The 23,254-nt window shown below is 38.6% G+C and overlaps 1 protein-coding gene across 1 annotated transcript; it reads left to right on the forward strand.

Moving 5' to 3' along the window:
- Positions 1–3,158: 3,158 nt before the first annotated feature.
- LOC119773937 (wiskott-Aldrich syndrome protein family member 1-like) lies at positions 3,159–23,254 on the forward strand (the record flags this gene model as incomplete). The annotated part of the gene is made up of 7 exons (XM_038271165.1): positions 3,159–3,354; positions 9,057–9,140; positions 14,927–14,983; positions 15,601–15,764; positions 16,637–16,816; positions 20,153–20,724; positions 21,775–23,254. Coding segments are annotated over 7 exons (1,411 nt in total), but the record flags the coding sequence as incomplete, so codon positions are not given.

Here is a 23,254-nt window from a genome sequence, read left to right on the forward strand (position 1 = left end):
CCCCGATGAAAGTTACTCCAATTGAAGACAAGATATAGCTGTAGCTTAGATAAAAATAATTTTTCAGATACCTTTTACGGTTTTTACTCGGCAGTCGTTTGTTCGGAGGGGTGCTTTAGCAGCTTAAAGGTGAGTGAGAGTGTGATGCTGCAGTTAAAACAAAGGGAGGAGCAGGTGGGATTAGCCATTTTGTTTGTGCTTCGTTTTGGGTTGTGAAAGACCTACAGACATGAAAGTTACCCCAGTCTGAGACAAAGGATAGATGTTGCTTTCACTGAAAGAATTTCTCAAATACCTTTTACGGTTTTTTCTCAACAGTCGTTTGTTTGGAGGGTAAGAACCTGGAAGCTAGCTGACAGTTAGCTTCTGCAGCAGCCTGCTGCAGTGGAGCAGGCTGTCGTTTTTTTTAAGATAAAACATTTTGTTCTTGCCTCACGGCCACATATTTGGAGCTACAGTCACCATTTTTGGTCAGTTTGTAGGCTGAAACCTCTGGACCCACACAATGTCTTCAGAATTACGGTAGGATTAATACTTTTCCTTAAAAACTCTCCAGACCGACCTAAAGTCGATGAAAATCAGAGCATTTTTCCATTGGTTTTGGAGCAGCAGTGGGGAGAAAAACGAATGACATTATATGTTTTAAACTCGTCATAAATATTTTTCTGAATGACACACATACACCAAAGTTGGCATAGTTGGAGTCGAAGGATCGCTGACGCTCACGGTGAAGAAATTTTTTGAATAACTCATACGATTTTTGCTAAGCAGTCGTTTGTTCGGAGCTGTTGCTCCCATTCAAAAAAGCCTGAGAGCTAAGGAACGATAGTGCTGCGCTTTTCTCTCTGTCACTGACAGGCTCGTTAAGCGTTGTCAAGGTAACCGTGCTTCAAAGAGATTTTACCTCTGCTGTTTTAAACAGCACATATTAATCCAATGGAGGGTGAAAGCACTGATTTAACATTGGGAAATGCATACTATATGACTGCTGTCCATGACACTTCCCTTGCCGCTCAACACTGATAGACTTTCAAAATAAGACTCCAGGGACCCTACAAAATAAAAGCCTCTATATTTTTTACATATATTTATTGCCCTATATGGCTCAACATTATGACCCAAACTCAACCCCATTTTAGAGAATACACTCTAGGAGACTGTTTAAAACACGCCCTATGGCAAATTTCAAAATAAAAGCCTCCCATTTCCGCTTCATCTACTGCCCTAATAACATGGAAAAAGAGTGATTTAACGATTGGAAAGTCATCAACTATCATTGCTGGGTCTGAACATTTTCTCTAAACACAACTCTGTTGGACTTTCAAAATAAGACTCCAGGGACCCTACAAAATAAAAGCCTCTAGATTATACTAATGCAATAATTGATGCAAATGGCTCAACATTATGACCCAAACTCTTCCAGGTTGTTTTTATTAGACTCTAGTGACCTTTTCAAAACACACCCCAGAGCAAATTTCACAATAAAAGTCTCCCATTTACTCTGTAATACAGCAGCTATTCACCTAATAACATGGAAAACCAGTGATATAACATTTGGAAATGGATTCTATATCACTGCTGGGCATGACCCATCTTTTGATGCACATCCATGATAGACTTTCAAAATAACACTACAGGGACTCTACAGAATAAAAGCCTCTTCCTTATACACACTCAATACATTCTGGCATATTGCTCATAGCCATTTGTAATTTCATCACTGCAATGGCTCTGAGCATGCGGGCGGATCCCGCCATTGGTGATTTCATCACTGCAATGGCTCTTAGAAGGCGGGCGAAGCCCGCCAATGGTGATTTCATCACTGCAATGGCTCTTAGCAGGCGGGCAGAGCCCGCCATTGGTGATTTTTTTCATCGCTGCAAGGGCTCCTAGCAGGCGGGCAGAGCCCGCCAACTGCGCTTTACCCACTGCGGTTCAATATGGACAACCCATATTACCCTTGTGCATCATATGTTGTGCACGTCTATTTCCCAGATTTCAGCACAAGTGGCACACAGCTCTCTTTGCCCATGACCTAGCCCTCTTTCCTTCCCTCAGCAGCCCTCAAAGGCGTAAGCAGTTGGTCTGGGGAGCCCCAATGTCACTTGCCAGGGCCGTATTGGCCCAGTTACCCAGACGGGCAGTAGGTGGCCCCCCTCAAAATTTCTTTAGAAATTTTCTAGTTCATTTTAGTATGGCATTAATTGCTGTAATTATGTTACTAAAAATAGAATTGATTGGGAAATGCCATTTTCCAGCTTTTTCTGTGGTTTGATATACTCCACAGCACTAACTGAATTTCCTACTGCATGAAAACTAATGACATCAGATTTGATATATATATATATATATATAGACACATCCAAGGTACATAAAAATACCATGTCTACCATGACCACCATAAACGATCAATAACCTTAGTGGGCTACAGCATTAGATACTGCATTAGGCACCAGTGTTTTCAGCTTAAGAAAGGACACTAAGGATAGGATTCGTTAATATGAGACTGCAACAGACTAGAAAAAACAGTAACTTAAATCATGAGTTTTGATGATATTGGTACACTTTGAAATAAACAACAAAGAATGCAGCTATTATACCGATTAGTCAGTGGTTAAAGCTGTCTGTGTGTAACAGTGTGGGAGATATTATCTTGCCCAAAAACCAGGACCTTTTCATAAGAAATTAAGCAATATTTGAATGCCACAGCTCAGATTAGTGTTATTGTTTCTGACCATGTCCTTCCCTTTTTAAGGCAGCATATCTATTGTCTTATAGCTGCTGCAAGGGAGATAATGCACCTTATTACAAATCCAATGCCTATGCTATCATGTCCCTGGGGCCCAAAATGGTTTCTGGTACTTGGTTGAATCTACGGTAAAAGCAAAAATTGAGGCCATAACCTGGTTCTAGCAGGTGGGATAAAAAGATAGCCAGGAAATAGCCTGGCTATCTGCCAGACTTGGGAGGCCATTCTGCAGGGGCCTCTTCAAAACATGCTGATTTAGTTTGCTAAACATATGTAGTAAAAAAAAAAAAAAAAAGCATTAATATTTAAGACTTGTGAATGAAGCTACTTTAACCTATTTGTGTTCTGTTTGATGAAAACAGTTTGCACTTTTAAAAGAAAGTTATGTTTTAAAACCTTTTTATTCAAGTAGCAAAACCACAAGAAGTCAAAAGGTGTCTTGGCCTCTAAGAAATATAACACCGACGTTGCTTTTGTCCTTCTGCAGAGATGATGGCAAAGAAGGCCTAAAGTTCTACACGGATCCATCATACTTTTTTGACCTATGGAGGGAAAAGATGCTGCAGGACACGGAGGACAAGAGGAAGGAGAGACGGAAGCAGAAGGTACGTTCAGACTTTTCTTTTTTTATTGCCTCTATAGATGAGAGTCTCTGTAGAGTAGTGGAGTTTGTAATCAGGATGACTTGAAGTGACTGAAGAGGCTTCCTGTGTTTTCCACATTTCTGCATGAATTTACCAACAGGGTGACTCACTAATAGATTTGCAGCTCTGCTCCATACCACATCGTCTCTTCCATTAATTAGTCACCACTCAAAGATAAATCAACGGTTCCCTCCGTCAACCCTGTTAGTTATTATTTGGGTGATCATTAGATCTAATTAATGGGAGCATCTGCTTCTTGTATGGCCCCTTGTATGCATCAGTTTTCTCTTTTCTGCAGACGTGTGTGAAGGGGGATACTCAAACTGATATCTTCTTAGCTATTTTTTTTCTTTTTTCACAAAATCAAATTAAACAAAGGATTGTTAAAGCTTTTAAAAAAGCCTCTACCTATTACCGGGTGGAGGGGCTCCAAACCAAGGGGTTTCCTACCCTATATGCCAGAAGGTCTAATCAACCCCAGCTTTCATTTCTCTGCGTGGGAAGTGGCTTCCCATTTTTTTTCCCCTCGCAGTCAATCAGAGCTTATTACAGTCACGGTCAGAGGGAAGCAAAGCAAATGTTTTTTCCACTGAGGCTTTATTTGAGCACAGAGGATATAATTGGCCAATTATGAGGTTTTTAATGAATATGTTGAACGCATAGAGAGGACAAAGTTCTATCAGGTCTCAGGGTTCAGTGCAGCGATTCTTGATTTGTTTATTGTATTTTATTTGGCTTGCATTCGTTTTTTTCTTCAGTTTCTGACAAAGGACAAGGGAAAGTCATTTCTAACATTAGGTAAATCTATTTTCTTTTAAAAGAGGTTTAGGTTAATCTCACTGCTAGTAGAAAAAGCTAATTTCTCAGATTTTAATCTAATTAAAGCCTCAGGTGGGCTAGGCTTATAAACCCATGTTCATTTCCCCTCGCCGCTGCTGTTGAAGTTCAATGGACCCCATGGAAAAGGCTAGAAGACATTCACTGGGGGGGAAATAATGATAGAATGAGATTTATGTGTTTATAGCTGCTTGTTTGTGTTGCCATCATGGATAAATGGTCTGAGTGAGGATCAGTGGAAATATATCCTGGAAAGGTTATAAATGACAATAGAAGACTGCAACAATCCTTTATTTTAGGCTTGTTTACTTTTAAACTTCACTGCTTCATGTTGGTATTTCACAAAGTTATGGCATTTAGTTCTCTGTGCATCTCTATTTTTAGTATTCATTCATTTTGGAGATTTCACATATATTTTTTCTAGAAGCACTTCCATTGTTGCTTTAAACTACACAAAAACAGGCTTGTGGTACCACGCATGCATGTCTTACATCTTGCAGCCTTCCTCTTAGGGAATGTCCATTAGGGGATATGTGATATATAGGATATATAATATAAAAACTAAAAATTTTTCGTTAAGTACTGGGTCTGAGTAAACACGCTCTAGTTTACCCCATGCCTCTTATGCCGTTCTCAGTTTTATTGCAACCCTGATAACATTGTGTATTGGGATATAAAATGAATCATTTTCAATTGCAATAGCTTATTTTCAAACTTACAAAACCTGTCATTTCCAATATCATTTCAAATCATTATGAATTAAGAATTTATAGCCAACAGCAAGAAAACTATTGGATAAATAAAGCTTATATACATTTTCTATCTAAATTAACAGTAAAATAGCCATGCAAGTTACATCTATTTTTCACAACCCTCGTGCTTTAGAGATGACTAATTTCCAGCAGGCTTACTTACTTATAGGTAGTCTAAAACCAGATTTAATATTACATATAGACACATGGATTAGGAGGCAGTAATAAATGAGAAACAGCAAAGAACAGGACTGAAGAGAACGTGGAGCTGAGACGGCTGCTGCGCCCTAATCTCATTAGCTTCTGTGTTAGCCTCATCCTTAGTGGATTAGCAGCAGACGTACTGCTGAATGAGTCAGAGGAAGGGAAGATGTTCGTAGTCAATTGCTGAAAGATGAATGGAAGAAGAATAGCTTGGACAGAAGCTGGAACAAAGATCACGCTCCATCTCTTTGACAGTAGTGTCTGGTACTCAGGTCCTGTTTGACATCAGAATCCCTGCTTAGGTTCCCCTTTGCTCCAGCCTAATTCCTATTGACCATCACTGATATTAAAATTGTTTCCCTTCTCTTTACAGATGTATGCAAAAGAGACAAGGACATTTTCCGCTATTCAGTATAAATTGCCATTCCATCTTAAGTCAAAAATTGTTGTCTTTGCTATAATTATGCAGAGAAAGCTCATTCTACATGTAATCAAAGCTGACAAATATTTTTAAAGCAACTTTGGGCCTCACATCCAATGGGACTCCAGTTCTCCAATTTTCAGTAAAAATCTATTTTCCTTTGGTTGAAGTATTCAATACATCCTCTCATTTTAGGATCTGGTTGAATCTTCGATGAGACTGCTTTGTTCTCTGAATTTTATTTGACAACCTGACATAAAAGTTAAACTGTGCTTGGAAGATCATACATATTTGGTTCAGGTAAAGTTGTTTGTTTTTATTGTTTAGTAGGGCACAAATAACCAGGTGTTTGGTTATAAAGATCCACTCTGAGGTAAGAGACGCACAAGGTTTATTTAAAGCTTTGCGATTCTATTATAAATTTAGAGACCCGGAAAAAACCTATAAACCATTGCTTGGGTATTTAGTTCAAGTCAAAATATGCCATTCACACTGTTATTGACCAGCTTGCTGTATAAGAGGTAAAATTTGCATGATAAAAAAAAGTACAAAGCTCAAATATTTTTATCTCTGATTACAGTAGCCTATTATCACACTATGTAAATGTTAGAAGTTCCCAGCTTTTAATTTGAGTCCCCTTGCTTCAAGCTTTGAATGTAACCTAAAGCACTTAACAAAATAAAACATAAAAATAATCAATAAGTCCATAAATCAGTGGACAAAGAAGTGCACTTCATTAAACAGGTTATGTCTGTCTAATCATTTATTGTGTTTTATTTCCAAATCTCACTCTTAACTCTCCATAGTATGAGATAATGATACTGCAGTAAAATAGCAATTAATCTAAAGGCTTTTTAAACTTTACCAGTAAATTTTATTTAATAAAGGATCTAGGAGGTTGATATTTTGAAAAATAACAATAAAGAAAATTAAATGTGCCAGTTTGGTTTTGCTCAGATACTTTTTCCCACCCATGTAATTATAGATGAATCTTGTACTAAGTGTTGGACTATTAATCACTAGGAGCTGAAAAAAAACGTTTCCTTTTGTTAATGGGTAAGCCTGGTGCAGTCATGTTAATGAAAATTATTATCCTCCTGCTGCAGAGCAAGCATGATAATCATTCAAATCAGCTAAAGTAAAAAGAACCGGCTTGTACAATACAATCCTGGTAATTAAAATAAGGTTGCAAATGGACTGTGTTGCATTTAAAGATCTGAATAAAACAAGAAAGTTTCTTTCATTTAATCAGAAACGTTCTCCGTATTTTAATTCTGTAAATGTACTTAACAGGAGGTTAGGATGACATTTTATTATTTTATATTAGAATGAGAACATTTCTTTTACTGCTGTTTGTCCTGCATCACCATAGAGCAGACATGTCAACCTCAAGGCCCACCAGCCGACAATGCAATTACTGTATAACCAGCCCAACTAATCCCTTTATGTATTTAACATTGATTGCCTCATACCAATTGCAGTGCATTACGCATAATTCACCACAACAGCCATTTAGGCCTATGATGTGAGTCAATAAGCTGCAGTTTTTGGACATAGGTCTAAAAAAGAAAGTTACAGCTCTTTTTGGTATGCCAAGCAGTGACAAACCAAGTCAGAGAGGCAAACTGGCCGATTCTGGCTTTTAAGTGCAAAACATTTATTTTCAGCTTTTCTAAAACCCATTTGCTTTTGATGCAGAGAAATCAGTTGCTAAAGTTGTTAATGCCAGAATAGAAGCCAATAATGACCCAGTCTGCACCCAAAACAGTTTTTCTCCTTCATCGCTAAGAACCTTTGACCTGGCAGTGGCTAGATTGCTATGTGTAAAACTGAGTTGAGTTCTATATTATCAATGTGAGATGGCTGCTGTTCAGTCTGTCCGTGAAAAGGCAAGATGTTTAGTATTATACTTGGAGCTGATTGGGTGACGTGGCAGCTAGTTACCACCTTCACAACTAGCGGAGTGAGCTGACAATCAAACCTTTTTCCAAATCCCGTTGGAAGAAAAACACGGACATCTTTCCAATATACAAATGCACAAACTGCTTCTCTTTGCTCCTTTAAATCAGAAATTGACGCTATTTTAGCCAAAACCGAGCCAATTGCGGTACCGACAGGTACGTCTCCAGCGTAGCCATGTTTGTGATGCCCCAGCAAGACCCTTCTGACTGTCATCATTCCTACATGTTCCGCCCCAAAAAACATTGCTGGCATGTCATTTTGTCCGACTCGCAGTTTGTTAGGAGAAGGAAGTATTAGGGGGAGACTTTCAAGATGGATTTGTTGTGAGACTGAAAACTCAGATATCGCAAGAATCCAGCTTGATGCGCAAGGTTATAAGAAGATGCCCCAACATTGACATCATAGATGGTGGCAAAATGAAAAGTACCATTCACAAAGTTATTCTAAAGGCCTGAACATACCCGACAAAATGTAAAGTCTGTTAAGATTGTACAATGTCATAGCAATTGCACCTCATAGAAGCGCATGGTACTGGACATGGTTCTTTGCAACTTTTCTTGCGTAGCTCCAGTCAAGGTAGATCCCTGGTCTATTTTGGTGGGAATAAGAACACTTTGACTGGAGTGACATGACTCAAGCAGTGACAGAGGCAGTGACAGTAAAGTACAGCCTATTTAGGGAAATTACAAAGTAAAATCTCTGAATCCAACGGTAACCAACCAGGTTGGCCCAAATATAGGTTTGTCTAGAAAAACGGTGCGTATACAGCAAGCGGTGCAGAGTCAGACGTACCCCGCCAATAAATAACAATAATAAGCAATGTCCTTTACCCTTTAAGAGAGCTCAGAAGTACAGAAAACAGATATTTGAAATAGATCTTTGGGCTTTATTAGAGCAGCAAACTCAAAGATTACTACCCTGCTTATTTATGCTGGAATGCTGGTCATTTCTGAGACAATGCTTCACATGAATGTGTGGTGGTGTGTAGTGGGAGCATGCATGTAGCCATATTTGCATCAGAGCTTGCAGAATGGGATGCAAGCCGTGTGTTCTGGCCTCTACTGATGCACAGCTCCGAAGGAGCTGATCCAAGTTTCCGCAGCTGAGACCCTAACGGCACACATTATTATTAGCAGACTTGTTTTTGTTATAAAACGTTTTTACCTATCAGACATTAACTGGCTTGGGATGCTTAAATGTTCGTCAATCAGTGCAGTCAGTGATTTTTTTTTTTACTCCATTTCTCCCTTTATGTGTCTAAAAGAAACATTTAGAAACGCTATAAGCTCTTACTGCTTCATTTAGTTACAGTTTTACTTTTACTTTAAGTGATAATGCTCTCATCCCACAAGATGAAAATATCAGTAATATCAGGAAAACAAGCAGTAATTATTTATTTTGGATGTCTCCTCGCATGTTTTCTTTCCTACCAATCTTTATATCTTTTTACTCATGTTTATATCTGGTCTTTATCAAACTGTATGCAGCTGGAAATGCCATATCTTCTGTGTCCCAAGAGTCTTAAAAGAGTCCTCTCTGAAACCCCTCCTCCTTTCCTTACTCCCCCAGAGGTAAGACTGTCTGCCTTCTCCTCACTCCATCAGAGCATCTGCTCCCTATGCAGCAGCCTGCAGCCTTCACTCTCCCACAACTAACTCCCACCAATTTCAACCCCACTCAAACCCCCACCCTCCTCCTCCACCTTCTGGTTTGCTCCTGGCAAGTGAGCTGAGCAGTTCCAGCCCGACACTAACAGCCCTCCAGCATACCTGCATCCCACTTCTACCTTTGGGATCAGCCTGGCAGTTCTAGACATTGATTACTTTCAGTGATTTATCTTCCATGATGTTGTAAACATAAGACCAACAGCTGTGGCCTTAACAGGAATCAAAACTCAGTGTGCCCATTCATTTTAGTTTTATTTTAAGAGTGATATAGATTATAAAATATTACCTAACTGATAAAGTAAAGGGAGTAATTCATTTTAGAGTGGATCATGGGTTTTTGTCAAAATTTGGTATTTGGAAATGCAACCGTTTAGAAAACTCTTAGCTTATAACTAAACATAATAAAACTTGATTTCCAGCAGAACATTTTTTTGCCAAAGTAACTTTCTGCCTTTTTTGACTGAACAGTTTACTTTTGGTTGGGATTTTCTGAGAAATATCATATGCACAATTTCTTCTTCTGATCGACTGGGCTTTCAGCACCGTAGAGCAAATTTTAATAGAATTTAACCCCTGGACGCCCATTATGCAGTCATGTAACAATCCCTTTGTATTAAAAACAGCCAAGATAGAATGTTCATTCCCTCAGTGCCAGTTATCAAACATTCAATGACGACCTAGAAACCTTTGGCAAGCTCTCGTTTCTATTGCATCTGGTTCCTAACGGTGAATGGTATCATTGACCATTATAAATGTCTTAACAAATTTTTTATATACCTTAATTTTCTAATTATCTGTAAAATGAATGGTAACAATTTCTATTTCTCACCTACTTAAATGTTAAAAACCTTTATATATACATGTATATGAATTTGGCCATCAAATGGTTAAAATAATGTGTTTTCTCTTCATGTTTTTTGCTGTTCTCTTCCATTAGAACTGTCATATCCGAGCTTGAGGGGATCAGGAGGTCATGAATACCAAATAAACAACCATTGCTATATAAGAGTGTTTGGTTTAAAGGAAAACATGAAGACATGATGCATAGAAATTAATCAAAAACAATGCTTAATTAAGTTTTAAAATGATATAATCTCCACAGCTTCAGCATCCTGACAGCGAATGTAAAATGTCCCCTTAGGATTCCCTAGTTAAACTCTTCCTGCTCTTAAAAGAGGTATATTTTCCCTTAAAGAGGGAAAAGCAGTAGCCCATGACGTCACTGAGCCGCTACCATGCTTTGCTACAGGCAAGGTTTTCTTTACGGTGTGTATTACTTCATCCAAACTGTGTTGCTGATAAATATGTACCCTGAGTTCCAGTTTCTTTGTGGAAGCAGCTTCTCTCCTCTTTCAGCCTAGTCCAGGTGAAGTTAACCTTTCTAGCAAGAGTGATAATGTGTAGTAGTTCCACACATTATTAAATCTGTTTGACAGCAACAACTTAAATGGCAGCAGACGCCATGAGAAACCACACACTTGTGCTTTAATGCCCTTGCTGTTCGCCTTACCAAGATGAAATCACGGATTCTCACAAAGAGCATTTTATGTGTACTTGCACCTGCACTGCCATGTAGATTTTGGTTTAAGCTATGGACTCAATGGCTCTTGCTTTTCTCACAGCTGTATGTCCTGCCTTAACTCATACTGCGATGTGACTAGTCAGCCTGTTTTTGTTCTGTCTGAAATGACATAAACTGGAGTGGTACAATATTTGTGAATTTAAAAAAATACTGCAGGAATTCAGCTGGTTGGAATTGTTAAGGAGGACAGGAAAAAATCTAAATCTAGATAAGTCATTATTTCTTAAAATAAGAGCATTTGTTCTTGAATTAAGAAGCTAAAAGAGGATTTTGCCAATGGATCAAGACAAAGTAGATTTAAAATAAGAAAACACAATTCTATTGTCTTATTTTAAGTGCATGTTATCTAATTATCTCATTTTAAGAGTAAAAATACTCATTCCATTGGCAAACTACATCATTTACCTACTCAAATTAAGGGTAAATACACTTAATTTAAGAAATTTGAACTTATTTCTAGATCGTTTTTCCAGTGTGTTTCTTTAATATCAAACTTGCAAACTATACATCCAGTTGTATCTCTGGGAACATTTGGGGCTTTTTGATATCTTACTGTATCCCTCTTCCAATGAGATGACAAATTAAACCTTAGACTTACCTAAGATCCTGCAAAAGAAAAAAAGGGCTTTTAACATATTCCCACAGGTTGTTTTTTTTTTTGGTTCATATGTGTGTGGAGGACATTGTGTAGCAACATAGAGCCCTATAATAAGAAATCCACCCTTTGCTTCAGTTGTATTTTAATTGAATTAGAAACCATTTTAAATCCAGCAGATCAGCAGCAGCCGTATGTTTTGTATTGTTTGAGAGCATTGTGTTGTCAGCAGCAAGGTGGCCCGTTGACTGCAAGCCTCCACAGGCCTCCTTTTAGGGGGTTAGATAGAAAGAAGCATTTCTGCTGAGTCTGTCATTAAACCACAAACTCATCCACACATGCTCCTACTTTTCAAAGCCTGTGTGTGCACAGGCTCACAAACAAACTGAAATACATAAATTGCATTGCTGTGTCTCACACACATAGCTCCTTTGGTATTACCAGTCCATTCTTGTGAAAGATGATGGCTCCTCTGAGCCACAAAGCTCAGTGAAATTGGCTACATTTATAACTGTGACAAACATGCTCACACTTACACACAGCTTCTCATCCTCAATTGTGTTTCCACACCTCTTGGTTGGCTTCTATAGATTGTGTTTCTTTTATTGCCACTGTAAAACTTGCACTATGAAGATCTGCACACACACATAGTGGTATAGATTTTCTTATATTTGAGGAGTACTCCATTTGTTTGCTTAGTATCTCCCTATATTCTACAAGCCAATTTAGTGTAGAAAGACAAACTTCTAAAGCTATGCAAGGGTAATTCTGCATCAGAAACCCAGAGGATTGTTAATGCCATGCACTGGAAGAACTGTGCGTTTCTGATACATGGTTGCTTTTCCATTTGGGAAAACATTGCAAGGTAGTATGTGTCTGCATGTCTCACACATAGATTTCCCTTTAACAATCACCCCATCAGTGACTAATGTGCAATGATAAATGAGAAGCTAATCAATATGCATTAGGAAGTATCCTTACACCCGCTGGCTGGCAGCGGCAGTGGACAAAGTCAACATCGTTTAGCTTTGCCAGAGGAGCGGATGTCTTCAAACCACGATGTTGAATCATCTGCCTGTCAGATAGCGTGTTACATTTGAAGATCCACACAGTCAAGCATCTACAAATGCATCCAGTATCTCAAAACAATACCAAAACAGAGGAAATGAAATGACATATAAAGTGTTTCCTCATATATAGTGCCTTATTTATTTCAATTCCTTCACATTTTGTTTTTACTTCTTCAGAATTTAATATATAGTGATTGGAGTTGGAATGATGAGCCTGCACAAAACAGTACTTTATAGGGGAGTAGAAAAATAGAGATGAATGATTTTCACATTTTACAAATAAAACATTGAAAAGTTTGCTGTTTAGTTATTTCCCATTCTTCTTGTCAAAATACTCCAATTGAGCAATGTTGGATGGAGAGCCTCTCTGACCAGTGATTGTTTTTAATTTAATTCAATTCAGTTATACTTTATTAATCCCCAAAGGGAAATTCGGTTTCAGTACAACACGTCCAACAAGACAAAAATATACAGAAAGATATTACACAAACATATACATGAGGGGGATGTGGTGGTTGAGGCCTTGCTGCCATAAAGGGTGCTGCCCTTATAGTAAGAAAAGAAAAAAACACATTTCATAGTTTGTCCTTAGCAGGATAAAGTTTGGGACTGCTAAAAAAAAATCCCAGCACATTAGCCAAAACAGAAACGTGACGATCAAGAAGGATGAAAGGTGGGTGTATCATGTCTGAGCTGCGTGTGTACAAAGTAAGTCCATGAAGCACAAGGTCAATGTCCTTGACACATGTAACAGTTCATTATCTGACCCAAAAAGGCAGCTTTACATATGTCTTCATAGGAGGGAGGGGGCCAGAGGACAGAGCCTCATATTTACATGTCAACTGAACTATTAACTGTTTTAAGACATGGGCCAGTTTTGTTCTAAACCCTTTCCTTGTAATGTTCTTTTCCTTATTAAAGAAAGGCTTCCACCAGTCTGGAGTCTTAGTGTTTCACTCCATTCTCCCTCATCAGTTTCTACCAGCTTCCCCGTTTTCACTGAAGAAAAAGCCTTCCCACAGCATAATTCACGTTTTGGCCTTTCTTAACCAGAGAATCATGTTTTCTGTGTAGACTACATATCATGGGGCAAACAAAGGTTGGGAGTCCTTATAACATTCTTTCAATACTTCAAAAGCCAAATTTTAGGGGTGGAGAACATAATCTCTGACATTAGTGCTGAATTTCAGAAGCCATTCGGAGTTTGCAAGTTTCTCTTGGAAACTCCTCTGGCTAGTGGTGTACTAACCTGGTGCCCAATATATATGGAGCTTAGGATATGTTTTTTCTTGACTAAACCTTGTATAAATTATATCCACTGCTTTATTCCTTATCTGCCTGCTTTATTCCTTGGTCTTCATGAAGATATTTGATCTGAAACCTCTCTGGCTTTCAAATAACTGCTTATTTTTTACTAAGTTCACATAAAATCAAAGTGTAAATACAAACTTTCCCTGTTGTTAATTTAAAACCTAAGTATAACTTCCCAGTGAAAATCTTCGCTTTGAAACTGGGTTTCACTTTGAGTGGGCAGTAATTAAACATTATCATACGATACTCACAGGCTAAAGTTACTAACGACTGATCTCCTCTTTTGATTTCTGAGGAAAATTTTAGTTTCCTTTGTTATGAAGAGCACAGCCAATCCCACAGCAATGTTCTGTCAAAGCAAAGATCCGTGTAGAACAAACCGTCAGGATCTGCAGCTGAAGAAAATTTGAATGTTAAATGTTTGTTTTGAAAGGAAATGTTTAGTATTTTGTTTTAGAATAGAGTCTATTGCTGTTTCAGGTTTCCGTATCTTTTATGAAATATATAGTTGAAGGAAGAAACTTTAATCTATTTTTGAAATAGGAATGTCTTTTGTGATCAGAATGGATTTAATCCGGTTGCTTTTCCAGAGATTAGAGTTTGAATGTTCTGCAGAGTTGAAACTGCAGTATTTGATTTCTGTCTTTTAATTTTCTGCCTGTCTGCTATTTTCGCATGTCCTTTTTTGGTTGTGCATGTCTTCAGCTGGTGCTGCCATCCTACCTCTGAGTTGATCTTACTCTCACATAGACACCCATTCTTCCAGTTTATTTGCCGTTTCCACTGCACTATTTCCTTTTCTGTCTCGGATGTCTTTCTTGAGTGAAGCTTGGCCCTGTTTTCTCCATGTTTGTTTGGAAGTGTGCGGGAGGCTGTTTTTATCAGTGTGTTTCTCTGCTACCTGCATTGTGACGCCAGACCCTCCCCTCCCTTTACATGCTGTCATTTTCTGTTCAACAGCACTTTTCTTTTTCTGCGGTTTCTCTTTTGTCTCTCTTGTTCCCACACACACATGAATATTGTCCCTGTTCACTGTGTAAGGCAGTGTTGTGCTGGTCGCTGTGCCATTTTTTTTTTTTTTATTTGAGCCCCCTCCCCTCACCCCTGGTGCTTTTGTTTTTTGTTCTTGTAGTTGCAGGACCCCCGCATGTATGATCAGGTCTATAGGTACTTAGACCTTCCAGGGCAGGTATGTGAAAGTATAAACTAACTATTTTAAAATACTGTGTGTGATCTTTTCTTTAGCATCTCACCACTTTCTTTACAGCTCTGTGTGTTTAAACTATTTCTGCATAAGTATTGGGGATAGAGAGTGCTGATCGATTAGGAAGATATCTCAAGATTAGCCTGTTTTTACTGACTCAACACTTTCATTTTGTTGTCTAATGAGTAGTTTCTGAGGTGTTTTTTTATTTATTTATGTAAAACAGTTTTATTTACCATCTCTTCTTTAATAAAAAGACTGATTGGAGCAACTTAAACAAGTTTCTAATTAAACACATATGCAATGATATGTTTAAAGAAGGCGAAGTTGAGAGGGATATTTATGAATATTTGGTTTGGGGGCATTGGGAAAAAAAATCTCAGTTCCGCTTGTTATTGTTGTCAGGTTTTGGTTTTTCTTTTGCAGTATAACATCTATCAGCTTTCCATCTATCAGCTAATCTTTTGTCATTTCTTCCTGTCTTTTTTTATCATCCTTAAATCATCTTTTGGCTTTTAAATTCACCCCTCCTACTCATCTACCCCCATCAATTCCCCTCCCGTCGCCCCACCATTGTTCCACTGTTGTCCACTCTGCAACAGATGAAGGCGATTGACCGTCCACCCGAGCCAGAGAAGGTGCCGCGACAGCCTCACGATCGAAAGAAAGAGTGGCAGAAGCTGGCACTGGGGGCAGAGCTCGCCCAGGACATACCAGAGGACAAACACAGGGAGCCCAACGGGTCCACTGGTTACCACGACAGCAGGTGGGCCAATAATGCTGACTTTTCTGCTCTAAGGTCTTTAGGTGTTCAATGGGCATTAGAAATATGTAAATGTGTCCATACATTTATTTTCTATTCTATTTTTAAACTTTCATATGCATTAAATTTCCTTTAAGGTTTTGGATTTCTGCTTTAATTTAAAATATGTGGATTAAGGAAGCTTAAAATTGCAACGTAAAAAAAGTAAGGGATTGAAAAAGTTGCATAAACCGTAAAGATAGTTTTAAATCAAAACTGGAAAGATACTGGACCTGAAATTGAAACTATTAATTTATTTTAGACATTATAGCCTATAAAATTAACAACAGTCTATATTATAACACAAAGCTCTATTTCTACTAGAATGAGTGTAATCAAGATTTAATGCAAACTGTCTTGTTTAGAAGCATCAATTTCCTGTATAGTAAGCATAGAATATTTTCTACTGAGCTTGATAAGAATAGATTTCATGTAAATTGATATGACAGTGTGCCCCATATATGGGTAAATAGCCACCATTTCAATGAGGGACAGATTTAGTTACGGTAGTCTGCCGGAGCGCTGTGTTACAAACAGTTTAGGCACATTCTTACTCATGGAGGAGAAAAACTGTTTATTTTAAAAAGTGTTTTGCACAGCTTTTTCAGAGAAATTTGACTGTTTTTTTCAGAGTATATTGTGAGGTGAAATAAAATGGATACTAGACACTGAAATATTTGCTTATTTTTTCTGTTTGGTCAAACTGAATTGAGAGCCTCTATGAATAACAATTTTCACGTCTTAAGACAGATTCTAAGCTAGATTTAGGTCTGAACTTTTACTTTACAACTTAGACAAACCTGATGATGATGATGATGAGTTGTGTTTCTGCTCAGAGCTGCCTTGTACGTGGAGCAGCTGGACGGGCCCTTCTCGCTGGGAGCGCTGCCCTACACGCAGATGAACGAACTGCTGAACCGCACTGGAGACAGAATGTATTCCCGACCCCACGACCCTCCGCCACCGCCTCCTCCTGGGCACCCGCTGGGCGAAATCAAACCACCCTCTGTGATCAGGTGGGGTGTCAGACAAAACCAAAATCAGCCCAGACGTTTGTTTATAAAGGCTGTTTTTCAGTTTCTTCTGCCCTTTGAGAGATCAGATAGATTGGTCAATCCAACATGAAATATTCTGGCATTTTTCCCCCCCTGAGCAGTTTTCCTCACAGCATTCCTCTACTTTAACTCTCTTCATCCCTGTCTTGTTTTAGGCTGATCTGCCTCTCAGAATTAATTTCAGGTCTTTTTATATCTTCTTCTTTATAACTTCTCATTTGTTTGCTCTCTCTCTTCTGCAATGTTTTAATAGAAAATGTGCTTCATGCCATTTTCTGCCTTTTGCTTTGTTTCTTTTTTCTTTGCAGTCCAGTTTTTTTCTGCAGGTTAAACTATTATTGTTATCTGTTTGGTCTTTGCGTGGCAATGTCCTGGTTCTCAGCTAAGTTCATTTTGAGCATCAGTGGATGGCCAGCATTATGAGGATTTTGTCTTTAATATGGCTAAATGCTGATGGAAGTTGTCTGATAATGTTGAGATTTTAAACAGATTCTGCTGAAATGGTTTCTCAGTCCCCGTAGCACAAGCATTATTGCTCATTTTTAATTAAAAGGAGTTCTGACTTAGTTGAACAAAACAAACAAAGATGTTGACATTTGCTTCCTCCCAAAGGATGGATTTTAGTTTTCCCACAGCATCTAATCAGTTGATTGAGCCGGATTTTCAAAATTGAACAGATGATGTAATCAAATGCAGTCTGTTTGGGCCAAAAGATTCCTATGATTTGTGCTTCATATTTTATCATAAAAAAGCCATACATTTTATTGGGATTTAAATATAAGGCACTGCATAATTGTTAACTGGAATTAAAAATTAATGATTATTTATCCCAAAAAAAAGAGAAAAATCTCAAACCTGCATCCTGCGTCTGAATTCAGCAACCCCTTAGTCAATACTTCATCAATGCTGCTGTTGTTGTAAGATCTACTGTAGGGTTTTCAGGGTGTGCTTTTAATAGCTTAGGACATCTGGAAGCAATTTCCAAGAATTGTTTTAACATGACTATCCCTGCAAGCAAAGCATTACCAAAGGTTAATGCTTCCACCACCATGTTTTATTATTGGGGTGCTATATTCAGAGCAATTTGTATTTTGCATGTAGGCAAAGATGCTCAGTTGTGTTTACATTTGAATACTGTATGAGCTTGTGGCAACAGTAGATCAGGCATTTTGTTGTTAACTCTACAGTAATCCTTCACATCGAGGATGCATGCAGTGACAGTGAAGAGGAAAAACTTGCTTTTAACTGGAAGAAACATCGAGCAGAATCAGGCTCATTATGAGCCCCAATCTGCAGAGGCAGACTGGGGTTTGAGGAGACAGAAGACGATGTACAAAAGGAACATAGAAACACTAATCTATAAACATTTTCTATGTTAGAAAAATCTTTTTCTATGTTAGAAAAAACTTTCACCATCTTTTCCCTGACATTTCTCCTGTGTTCTTAAATTTTCATGATGGTGTTAAGATAAGCTGTATTTGTAAAATAAATACAGCCTTGTAAAATAAACAAAGCCCAATAAAAGGAAGTAGATGCAGCAGTTTCAGGTTGTACTTTGGCATATTGACTTTAAGGTATCAGTATAGAAGGGATAGAAGACAATTATAAACCAGATGTTTTATTAGTTCCAACATGTCCAACAGAGATGGTTTCTCTAACTTTCTTAAGTATGACCAGCCGCTTTGACGTGTTCCAGTCAAGTTTCCGTGCTCACCACAGTACAGAGACCGCCCTTATAAAGGTGTTTAATGACATCTGTATAACTACAGACTGTGGAAGAAGCAGAGTGCTGGTACTATTGGAGCATTTGATACTGTCGATCACTCCATCCTGTTAGAGCGCCTGGAAAACTGTGTCGGCCTCTCTGGTACAGCTCTCAACTGGTTGAAATCATACTTAAAGGACAGGGACTTTTTTGTGTCAGTAGGCAACTTTACATCAGGACGACAGAAATCACATGTGGGGTTCCCCAAGGGTCCATCCTGGGTCCCCTCCTATTCAATATCTACATGCTCCCAGTATCTACATGCTCCCTCTTGCTCAGTTAATAAAAAACAACAACATCACACAGCTTTACATCACCATGTCACCAGGTGACTATGAACCAGTTCAAGCACTGATGAAATGCTTTGAAGCAATCAATGCCTGGATAATTTTCTTAAACTGAATAAAAAAAAAAACTGAAGTAATAATCTTTGGACCAACAGAGAAGAGATCTAAAGTTAGCACACAGCTTCAGTCGCTTCAGCTAGTAACCACTGATCAGGCCCGAAATCTAGGTGTAGTGCTGGATTCAGACTTGAACCTCCAAAAGCATTTAAAGACAATTACAAGGGCGGCTTTCTATCACCTGAAGAACATTTCCAGGAATAAAGGACTGGAATGCACACACTTGAAAAACTAATCCATGCATTTATTTTTAGTCGACTTGATTACTGCAATGGTGTTTTCACAGGTCTGCCTAAAAAGTGGATCAGACAGCTGCAGCTGATCCAGAACGCTGCTGCCCGTGTCCTCACTAAGACTAAGAAAGTAGAGCACATCACCCCAGTTCTAAAGTCCTTACACTGGCTCCCTGTATCTCAGAGAATAGACTTTAAAATAGTAGTCTATAAATCTCTGAATGGCTTAGCACCTAAATACATCACAGACTTGCTATCAGTGTATCAACCCTCCAGACCACTCAGGTCTTCTGGCTCCAGCCTGCTCTGCATACCTAGAACCAGAACTAAACACGGAGAAGCAGCATTTAGTTCCTATGCTGCACTTATCTGGAACAAACTTCCAGAAAACTGTAAAAGTGCGGAAAGCCTGAGTTCCTTTAAATCAAGATTAAAAACACATTTGTTTAGGATTGCCTTCGACTGTTCTAGTTAAACAGTTCAACTGAAACATCATTAGTTCAACTTTTCATTTTTTTAGTCCAACTGTTTTTAATGTTCTTTTTTGTTTCTGCATTTTTTATTGTTTATTTTATTTTTTCCTACTTGCTTTGATTCTGTTTTATTTTCCTATATTTTAATTATGTAAAGCACTTTGCATTGTCTTTGTACTGAATTGTGCTATAAAAATAAATTTGCCTTGCCTTGCCTTGCCTATGTCTGCAAACTGCTGGACACTGACTTCCAAATAAACTCCTAGTAAAATATGTTTTAGTCAATTTGTAGAGTAAAAACTAAATTGAAAAATTATATGTTTTGCTGCAAATGGTCATTGATTGAAAGGGCTCTGTGTGTAAAGAAAGGAAGGTGTCTGTCTGAATAAACCTAAACCACTTTGTTTCCCTCCTTCCTGCAGCTCCAGTTCAGGTTTCTCAGACAGCAGACCTCAATCTCCAGCAAGGACAGCAGGCCTCAACTCCAGCACTCCTCCACCGCCACCACCCCCTCTCCCACCTCCTCCTCCACCCCTGCCCTCATCGGGCCTGCGAGGCACTGCTCCTCCTCCTATTCCTCCTCTGCCAATCCAGCATCAGCCTCCAGCAATCCCTCCTCCCCCTGCTCCGCTTCAGATCGCGCCCGGGGTGCTCCACCCGGCCCCACCACCTGTCGCGCCTCCACTCCACTCCTTGTCTCCAGCCCGACTCCAGCATGTCCACGAAAAGGGCCAATACAGTGGCTCTGGGACCCAATCAGATGGTACCATCTTACCCCCTCCCCCACCACCACCTCCACTCCCTCTTCCTGGAGTGCGAAGTTCATCACCCTGTCCCTCAGGCCCGCCACCTGTGCCGGCTTTCCCCTCAGCAGGAGCCATGGCTTCCCCACCTCCTCATGCCATGCATGATGTGGCTACCAAGAGGCACTATTCATCCAATCTGCCACCAATCAGCGACGCACGCAGCGTACTCTTGGAAGCAATCAGGAAAGGTCAGATGTGTTTTTATGGGTAAAACTTCATAATCAGAGCCATTTCTACTTATTTCGGACTTTCAGGGCTGCAGTTTTTTTATTACACACTTCTTTAAAACTATTCATATTTCGAAAGGCACATGAGTTTTCAATTGCCCCTTGAACATTTAGTTCAAGTTTGTGTATTGTCAATAGTCAGGAAAAGAGAAAAAATATATGAAAATATGAACATATGCCAGCATATGCTCAAAAGAATGATGATGTACCATGAATATTAAAACATTGAACACTTAAAAACACAATGGCAACACAAGACTACATTACACCGACATCTACAGCTTGAATTCTTTAGATTCTTCTTTAGATTTCTTTTAGATTTCTCACTTCTTTAGGTAATAGATTTAAACTTGCATACTACAGAGGGATTTCAAAACATTATTTAGTGAACCTTGACTCTAATTTATAACTGTAGTTGAGAACTGCCTGTGACAAAAACGTGTAGCCTAAACCTGGGTGGACCCCAAGTAAGGCATTGTTTCTGCTTCCCTTTTGACCAGCTTCGTTGCCTAGACAACCACAGATAACAGCCCTTCAATTTCTCCTAACAGTTTTAAAACATTAATGTAATGTAACAGTAAAGACCTAATATAACAGTCATCAGGTCAAATGGTTATTCCCAGTATGCTTTAAAAGCTCCTCAACTACAACTACAGTCTTTTTAAAAATATTTTGCCTAACAGGTTATGTACAAGCACTAATTGCATAATTATGGTTTAGAGTAACTTATTTTAAAAGAAAACCAAATTAACAGAATATGCATTTTCATTGCATACCTTTTTAAATATGATAATATGTTCTCTTAACGGCTTTTCAGAGTCCATTATATGAAATTGCAGTTATGGGGGCTAAATCAAAACTAGATATGGATTTTTTTTTGATAATCTATAAATGTCATTTTATTCACATAAAAAAAAAATGTAGAAGATAATTTCCTGGCTGAGAATCTGCATTCCACTGCAAACTTTCTGGTACTAGATACTGATGTTTGTTTCTATTTTCCCGCTGCAGGCATCCAGCTGCGAAAAGTGGAAGAGCAGCGAGAACAAGAGGCTAAGCATGAGCGAGTCGGGAACGACGTGGCCACCATCCTCTCACGGCGAATTGCTGTGGAGTACTCTGACTCGGAGGATGAGTCGGAGTTTGATGAAGGGGATTGGATGGAATGATAGAGGGCATTGGGGAAAAAAGAGAGCCTTTGATGGTTGTTGATAAAACGTGTTCAGGTGCCCCCGACCACTGACGCTCCTCTGCTCACCGTTCTATAAGAGGGGCGTTTTGATCACTCATATTTTCAGTCTTTTTGGTTTATCTCATCATATCTTTGTCTTGTTGTCGTTTATGTTCAGTGGAAAGACTCCACTTTGCTGTCATTGGTCTCATTATTGTTTCAAGAGTTTCTCTCCTTTTTTGGCCTTCATTCATTTCTGTGATATCCCTCTGCCTGGTTAATCTTGTGATGACCTTTAAGGGTTGAGGAAAACGACATTTTGGAGAACCATTTTGTTTTCTGTTGTTTATCTGTTCAGTAATGTTGGGAAAAAATAGTGAAGGAAAAACAAAGGCATGTTTCATGCATCAGTTTTCCAATATTAGTCATCTGGTGGCTCAATATGGCATTGAGTGAATGCTGCTTTTGTTTTAGTAGCTTTTATAGTCTTAAAACATAAATTGATTTATAAGGCCAGTAGTTTCTAATACTGAGCACTACATGAACAGCTTGAAAACCAGTTGGGTTGGGGTTTTTTATTTTATTTTCTGACATTACTTCAGACAACTTTTTTCTGAGGAAGCATTTGGCTGTTGTGACACTTTTGTGCATATCCATCCATTTATCTTTATTCCAGGGGAAATGTATGACAAGAGTTTGCATCGTTTTCTGTCTGTCCAGGTTCTGCAAAGTAACTTCTGCCATTTCTGAACTCTAAAAAATGAAGTAGAACATTTCTCACAACTCTGGGTTTTTATATCTCTACAAGTATATCAGAGTTCCTGCCTTTTTCATTGTGTGGACCATTAACTTTTACAAAAGGCAGCATTTCTATCAGATCTTCTTCTCCCACTTACTGTGTACCTGTCCACCAAACCGCAGACTATTTCTCTTTTGTACTTCAGAGAAAAAAAATCTGCCTGTTAATGAATTTATGAGGCGTAAAACAGAACATTTTATGCCTTTATTTGGCTCATTGCAAAGTAAATATCTGCCATTGCTCAGTTAGATTTGATTTCTCTTTTTTTTGCCTTTTTCCAACTTGCCTTATTGTTCGTAAAAAACGTATTATTGAGTTAATGAATGTATTGTGCTGTTACTACTTACTTGCCTGCGCTTGTATGGATTTGCTGTTTCTATGTTTTGGGGCACAAAAGGACAGAAAACCTGGTTCAAAGAAAATTTGAAAAAGATTAGAACTTTACTGTATATCATATAACTTATGTAACTGTTGACTATAACAGTTTGCTTGAATTAATAAAAATCTAATGTTATGTTTGA

This window comes from Cyprinodon tularosa, unplaced genomic scaffold, assembly GCF_016077235.1.
Source record: "Cyprinodon tularosa strain WSP-4 unplaced genomic scaffold, ASM1607723v1 ctg791, whole genome shotgun sequence".
Taxonomy (NCBI): domain Eukaryota; kingdom Metazoa; phylum Chordata; class Actinopteri; order Cyprinodontiformes; family Cyprinodontidae; genus Cyprinodon; species Cyprinodon tularosa.